An 8161-nucleotide genomic window follows, 5' to 3' on the forward strand; every position below is an offset into this window, starting at 1 on the left:
CCTGCACCACTTCCCAGGCTCAGCGAATTTGTTGTCCGACGCCTTGTCCCGCCTACCCCAACACGATAGCCAACGGGAGGTGGTCTTGGACTCGGTGTTCACGCCTTCCCAGTTGGGCGGGGCGGTACCCCCCACCCCCCCGGCGACGACACAGCCCGCTCCTTCTGGCCAGGAAGAAGGGGGGATGGACAGTAAGTTCACCTCAGCGTTCTCGGAGGCCAACAAAGCTGTTCTACAAGCAGAGGGGGGTTTTGAAATGAGGGAAGATGGTTGTTGGTACTGAGAACATAAACTATTCGTCCCCCTAGCACTCAGGGGGGAGGTATTGCAAGCAGTGCATTGCTCCAAACTGTCGGGACACCCTGGATTTGTTAAATCGTTTCAACTTTTGAACCGACAATTTTGGTGGCCAACGATGTGAAAGGATCTATCTTCGTATGTCCAATCCTGCCAGATATATGCCATGAGCAAAGCCAGGCAGGGGAAGCCCCCGGGACTGCTACACCCGCTTCCTACTCCGAGCCACCCTTGGGAGGTTATATCCATGGATTTTATAACTTTTTCTGCCCTGGCCCCGGCCTGGTGGAATCAGCTCCCTCTGGAGATTAGGGGCCTGTGGGACCTTTTATCATTCCACAGGGCCTGCAAAACAGAGCTGTTCCGCCAGGCCTTTGGTTGAGGTGGTGGGCGTCCATCTCAGTTGGCCTCCCTGCTTTAGTTCCCAATCTGATGAAAGGGCCCATCTGATTTCATCTTGTGGCCCCAACAGATTTATATTTCTGCTACCAATTTTATTGTTTATTGTTTTTATGATTTTAACTGTGATTTTATTGTAACGAATCTTTGACTCGATTTGTTGTGATCCGCCCTGAGCCCGTTTGGGAATGGCAGAATAAAAATACCTAAATAAATAAATAAATAGAAGTACCAAATGCTGTCTGTGAATGATTACTGTTTTTAAATATCATGACTGACCTTGAAGCCCTTGAGAAGCTGTTGTTCTGAACATTTGGTAATTCTAAAATTTTTGACTATCTCGATGACTGTTGCTGGAACTAAAACATTTTCTGTCAGTGACTTGATACCATAGAGAATTATTTCTTATCCCATGAAATTGTATGATTTTTACTTATATCCCATCCCAGTGTTAATGCTGGGGGCGGGGGGCGGGGAGGCAGGATTGTTAAAATTACAGAGGGCTGAAATGTTTTGAAGGAGAAGTCTGAGTAATTCTGGAAACAACCCTGAGGAAGTCAGGCTCATTATCAGCAATTCTAAGAGTTCCTGACAGTTCTGATATCAATTTTATTGAAGGGGAAGAGCACAAGCTTCCAGTGACTTCCAGTCCTCTAGCAAACAGTGCATGACTAGTGCACGGAGACAGCTCAGTAGGAATTGGAAACAGATGGATTTGGGCCCTGAATTGTAGCTCTGTGCACTTCTATCCATCACTGACTTGCAAAACTAGGCATCAGATCTTCAGCTAGTATAGCTTCCAGTTTTTAAGGGCGAGTAAATACAATACCCTTCAGAGATGCAAGATGTCCCTATCACTAGAAGGATCTTGTATCTGAGGAGGATGTCTCTTTTCCCCTCCTCCTGTCCTTCCTCCTGGTCTGCCACTGCCTGGCAGCTTCTCCTGCAACCCTTCTCTGCTGCTGCTGCCTTGCTTTAGCATCGTTACCTCTAAGTGGGGAAAAACACAGCAGGGCTTTGCCAGTTCACACTCTTGGACTTTTAGGGAGGGGAGGCTGCATGGCTGAGTGGTGTTCCTGTCATCCTGAACAGCTCTTGTACTGCTTTCCCTTGATTCCAAATGAGAAACAGCTGTTTGAAAAGATAGGCAAGCACTGTGGCTGACTTGGCAGCAACTGCTACTCATCTTAAGTGCATAGGCAGACGCCAGATGGAAAATCAGCATAGGGGGTGGGGACTCAAGAAAGTTCCCTGTGCCTTGCTCACTCTGCTATGGTTTGGCTTCAAAAATAAATATGTAGTGTTTTATTTGAAGCGCTTCAGCTGCATAATCTACAGGTGCTTTTAAATACCAGCTTCAGGCTGCATAAGCAGAGAGGCACAAGTAATATGCACTAAGGTATTCTGTTACAAAGACCTTTGATAAGTACACATGGAAACTTAGGTGTCCTGTAAATATTTTATTCTGATGTTTGTTGGAAAGTTTTAATCAGAAAAAGGCAAGCAAACAGGGACTTCTGGTGCCTTAGATAGTCTAGTGAGATTCAGTCAAAAGTGGTATGCTGGGGAGAATAGTTGAATGAATTTATGTGTTTTTGCAGTGCCTTATATCCTGGTTGAAAATATATGAATTACCTTTTACAAGCACACAGGAACAATCAAATCAGACAGCAACTAGAAATGTCTTGGTAAACCTACCGTTGAGCAATAAATGTACACATACTGTGTTTAACACATGAAGCTACCTTATACTGAATCGAACTCTTGGTCTGTCAAGGTATATTGTGTATATGCTGACTGGCAGTGGCTCCCCGGGATCTTAAGCAGAGGTCTTTCCCATCTGAATCGAACTCTTGGTCTGTCAAGGTATAGCAGAGGTCTTTCCCATGTCCTGCTATGAGATCCTATAACTGGAGGTGCCGAGGCTTGGCATCTCGGACCTTCGGTGTGCAAATCAGATACTCTGTCACTGAGCCGTGGCCCCCTCCTCTTTGAAATCCTCTTTAAATTCACTTAGTTCAAAAATTGAGACACATTTTTCTGCACAGTCTTAATCCTGTAAGTAGGAACTTCTGAGTTCTGTGGTTTTTCAGGAGATGTTCCAGTTTCTTAATCAGGATAATACTGTTCCTGGAAGCCACAGGATAATGTCTCTTAACTGTGTCTCCAACTTTGATTAAACAGACAATAAGATCTTTGTGTGTGTGTGTGTGATAGAAACTACTACTTCAGCATTCTGCAAGCCTTCTCCCACTGGCTGGTATTAATTTTGTGTCTGATTCAGGCTGTCCTTATTGGGAGGTCACAGAGGTCATTAATCTAAAATGAAGCAGAGGAATCCAAATCCTACACCATATTTTTTTCTCTTGGTATCATGTACATTTTCTTTGTATAGTATCTAATGTCTGACTACAAATAAAGATTTCATGTTACAAATTTGTCTTGCATCTGATTTACTTTTTAAAAGGTCATATACTGACTAAAGTTGTAAAAGGCCTGGGTAAAACGCCAGAAACTTTCTTAGGAAAAGTACAGGGTAGAGGGACAATACACCCATTTTCAACAGAAAAATTGGGTTTTTTGGGAAGCACCAAAAAGCCCCTCCTATGAAATGTCTTGTTTTCATTGTCATTAACTAGATATTCAAATACGTTGCAAGACCTGTTGTGACAGTTTGATATGCTTTCTGTTCGTATTACTTTCATTTGTTTAGTACAAAATTTCTCTCTCTTGTTTTCAGTTTCTAGTTTTCCTTCCTCTCAGAGGGCAAAAATTAAAACACGTGCGCTTAAATAGCATGAGGTGCAGCAGTTCACAGATCTCTGTAATCCTGGGTTATAAAAAGCTAAGGCATTTGTGCTTTAAAGTTTAATAAATATGCCAAGTAGTACAACTGTATATGCCAAGTAAATGAAAAATGCTTCACATTAAAACACTAAACATAAATTTAAGGTTAATATTACAGTATCATATAAATTTAATTCCCTCCAAGCCTCTCCAGAAATTTTATAATGGTGACATACTTGCTTAAAAAAGAACAGCACAGCTTTTCAAATCAAATGAAGGAAATGCAAGTATTTATATCGTAATGCTAAAAAGTAGTAACATTTTGTTTGTTCCTGCATTGCTGTGTCTCTCCCCCCCCCATCAGTACACATTTTGGAGAACAGTTATAATTTGGAGGGAGAAATTGATGCTAAGGATTTTTATAGTATGAATTGTTAGATTTTTATAACTCTGTATGTGTTATGGTTAATGCTTAGCTCAATGCTGTAAGAAATGTACTACTAGTATGACTTCTTGGACATCACTTTAGTATTTTTCATCACAACTCTTCATTTAACCTTCAGAATACGAAGAAGCTGAAGATTCTTATGCAAAAGCCTTGAAAGTCTGTCCAGCCTGCTACAGCACAGATAGATCTGTTTTGTATTCAAACAGAGCTGCAGCCAGAATGAAACAGGTAAAACTCATTCCCAGGACTGTGAAGCAGCAAGAACTGCTGTAATGACTGTCGCATTTATTCTCTCCAAGGTCTAGATGCAGGCGTATTTTACAACTCAAGGCACTGGTTCCATTTTGTTCTCTGGGGATGGTTTTGCTCAGTAGGGTACAAGTGCTTGTGGGAGAATATAGGACTAATGCTGAATTGAGTAAACAAAGCCCACTGTTTTGGGTAAATAAAAGCTGGCCAGACAGCAAGGTTAGTATTGCTACGTATTAACTAGGCAAAGGGTACTGGGTTAGTTTTGCCCTTTGGCTTTCTTTGTGTCTCTGAGGAAAGACAACCAGAACATATCGCACAAGTCTTTCTGAAATGTGTTCCCTGGCAGTTCCCTACAGTTTGTTCTACGGACTGTCACTTTCCTTGGAGTCTGGTAGCCTTTTTTATCCTGTAAATCTCACTTTCAGGTTTGATCAGATTTCAGATCCCTAAATATGGTATAAATATTAAATGTCATCTTTTCTTTTGAAGGACAAGAAAGAAGCTGCCATAGGGGACTGCAGCAAAGGTACTGTTCTTCTTTGTTGTTGGTGGTGTCCATAGGGGACTGCAGCAAAGGTACTGTTTTTCTTTGTTTGTTGTTGTTGGTATTAAAGTTGGTCTTGGCAGGAATATATTCTGCAAATCTGCATCATTGTACCTGCTTCTGGTCACCACATGGCAGGTGAACACAGATAAATTGGAGTTTATGAACAGACTAGGAGTAAGGCTCGTTGTGGGAAGAAATACAATGAGTTCTAGAAGGAAGCTCCAGGTGAGTGGGCTGTGGCTGGTGGGGCGAGAGAGGGAAGGGGAAAATAGAGGGAGGCAAGCCGTGTTTATTTCCTTCTGCTTAGCTATATGGGAGGACAGTCTCATGGTAACAGGTATGGTTCCCTCCACCCCGACTTATGTTGATTTGGGGTTATGCAGGGGCAGCTAAGGTAGAAAAGCACCTCCTCCTATGCCATGTCTTCTGGGTTCCAAGGGTCTGGAAAGCAGTTCCATAGCCAGTTACAGGGCTGCCAACTCTGGGTTGGGAAATACCTGTAGATTTGAGGGGTAGAGCCTGGGAAGGGAAGGGGTGGGGAAGGACCCCAGCAGGGTATAATGCCATTGAGTCCACTGGCCCAAGCAGCCATTGTCTCCAGGAGAACTGATCTTGGTCATCTGGACATCAGTTGTAATAGCTGGAGATCTCCAGGTGCCGCCTGGAGGTTGGCTTATGTTATATATAAGGAGAGATAAGGTTGGTGACAACATCCTTTTTTCATGGAGCATGGAATGGGCCTTGGCACTGTCAAAATATCCTGCCACCACCACCAGTGCATCGCCAGAATTTTGCTGTAGAGTGGTTTGATGGTCAAGACTAAGACTTGTGAGGCAGATGAGGTCATTAGAGAGAACTATCCAGAATGTAGGTACTTGTTATGACGCTAGTGTTGACTAGCAGTCTGATCCAAGAGCAAGAACTTTGAACACACAATGCCTTGAAATGATTGGCTAAGTCAGCCTTTTAAATCAGAATGTGGAAAGAATGTGGAGGTTGGGTGGGTAGGATAAGGAAACGGTATGTCTGAGAATAAAACATGATTGTTACAAGATGATTACTGATTATAATGTACTGGAATAATGAATTTTTGGATAATATGAAACTATCTTTCCTGTTCCATCTTGTAACAGAATGTTATATATTTATTTTAAAAGAGAAAAGAAAAACAGCCTAATCCACAACAACAATGTACTTTTTGGGCAACTTCTTCCAACTCCCCACTATTTTTGCAGCTAGGAAAATGCTGCTGCTAGCCAAAACAACTGCACTCTGCTCCCACTTGGGACAACTGCTTCTGGTCATTTTCAGTAAATAGGGAGAACTCCTCATTCTCTGTTCTATTATTACTATAGCATGTTAGTTTATCCCTGTAATAGCCACCCATATTTTTCTTGAACCACCCTGAGACCATTGGGTCTTCTGATCTTTTTCTTAATGCGGCTATACACCTTTTAGTTGTATTAAGCAAATTTATTAAGTCTAGATTCACTGCTTCTACTGAACCTTTTAAATAATTTAATGAAATAATTTTAGGGTGGGAAGGTAATAAATATCCTGTCATCTCACTGAGTCTTAGCAAATACAAACAGGAGACCCACAGGAACATGTGCTGGGGGGTATCTCATGTTTGCCTCCATAATTATTTCCTCCTCCCCTTTCCTGAAAGCTCCCATAGCCTCTCCCATTTTCCTGCTTCCTTCTCACCCACCAGATAACCTACTTTTATTTGCTCCCCCCCCCCCCCCCACTCACCTTCAGCTTTCCATCCTTCCCTTCCCTGGTAGCCTCTCCCCAGGCACAGTCTGGCCTAGTTGCATGGTGCCAGAGGCTGGGCCTGTCCCCACCAAGTACATCTCCATCAGGGGACATGACAGGAGTTGGAACAGGACCTTTGCAGGGCAGTTTTGACCTTCAAGTGCTCCCTCAAGGGCTTTGCTTTATGGAAACCATGGCTTAGAGGGATCAGCAGTATTATACCTGGGACTTTCTCCAGGTTCGCAGAGAAATCCCCCCCATCTTTCCATAGCTCCATTTTGTGGTTCTATTAATCTCTATGGCATCGTTCTGAATTAGATGCATCTCCTCAGTATGCTTGGATTACTGAGGCAATCCCCAAATATGTCTTTGAAGTCCAATGAATTCCTTTGACTATTGGCTATTTTTATATTAGTTTACTATTCCATCACTGGGCAAATTAATATTAACTTAAATTGGAACTTTTCATAGTTGACAACATTAATCAGGCTTTCAGTTGGTGGCTCAGTTATTTTCAAAAAGAATACATTTATTTTATTTGATTTATTTGAATTATATCCTGCCCTCCCTCCCATTATCTAGTGAGTATTCACACACAATAAATGATCTTGATTACTACTATCTAGAGTATTTTGCATTTGTGGCTTGGGTGTGTGTTTACTTAAACTGAGTGACTTGGTGCCCATAGATCTCTACACAGCAAAAAGGCTAAATTATATATTACATTTCATTTTCAGTTTGGAGATTCTTAATATGTAAATTGCATATTTGTTGTTGAGAACCATCCTGCAGAAGACATAATGATTTCAGGTCAGAAATCATCAGTGTTTTCATCTGCTTTCTAGACAGGGCTGGTTTCCTTGCCAAGGTACTGGCAGAACGTTCAGCCCTTACGTTACAAGTTTAAAATGTCTTGAAGCTGACATAGAATTTAAAAGTAGCTTTGGACAAAGGAACCTTAGCTGCTTAAAACTGCATACAAGGAGCAAACTCCCTTGCTTTCAGCTACTGTCTGAATGCATGATCACCCTGTGCTGATTGAATAAAGTGAGTTATGGCGTCATAGAACCATTTGAGAGAGCTTTGAATCTTGAAGGGGGAAAATGACCCTGCTTAGGACTTTTCCATGAGTTGAAAGGGCTTTGATGGTTTCTTCCCTTGAAAGGGCCATGATGGAGGCAAAACGTGCTTCTGGCGATTAAGGACAATTATAAGGATAATGCAGTGTCAGTGTCCCAGTCAAGTCACTCTTCACACACATTTTTTTGGTTGAAAGTTTTATTAGGAGGACTTCTGGTTTGTGGATCAGCGATGGCGGTCATGCTCCCCGGACCCGGGGGAGTGACTTGCACACCAGCGGTATGGAGGGGTGCTACCTCAAGTAGCACTCACACGGAGCCTTTGCAAAAGGCTCCAGGCCATAGGGACTTTGAGGGGCAGCCTCTTCGATGGCTAAATGCCGAAGAATTGAGGCTTCCCTCCACCCTGACGGTCCTGCCGCTGTGTGGCCTTGAGGCACAAGCTGTTTCAACCTGGACAAGCGCTGGAGATCGAGCGGAATATAGTTTACTGTGAGCGAGGTCAGAGAAATTACTGACAATGAACGTGAGTTCAAAATAAACGGAACATTTTAAAAGTTAACTACCCCCCCCATGGGAAAAGCGGAGCACAAA

The 8161-nt window shown here is 42.6% G+C and overlaps 1 protein-coding gene across 9 annotated transcripts in view; it reads left to right on the top strand.

The window, feature by feature from the left end:
* Positions 1-8161, top strand: part of TTC1 (tetratricopeptide repeat domain 1) — a 30897-nt gene that overhangs the window by 13367 nt on the left and 9369 nt on the right. For all 9 annotated transcript variants that reach the window (XM_015415857.1, XM_015415853.1, XM_015415850.1 and 6 more), the window contains exons 4-5: positions 4047-4159; positions 4673-4709. In XM_015415857.1, the coding sequence (XP_015271343.1) occupies positions 4047-4159; positions 4673-4709 (150 nt within the window). The remainder of the gene's footprint in view (positions 1-4046; positions 4160-4672; positions 4710-8161) is intronic.

The sequence above is a fragment of the Gekko japonicus genome, unplaced genomic scaffold (assembly GCF_001447785.1).
Source record: "Gekko japonicus isolate JY-2015 unplaced genomic scaffold, Gekko_japonicus_V1.1 scaffold46, whole genome shotgun sequence".
Taxonomy (NCBI): domain Eukaryota; kingdom Metazoa; phylum Chordata; class Lepidosauria; order Squamata; family Gekkonidae; genus Gekko; species Gekko japonicus.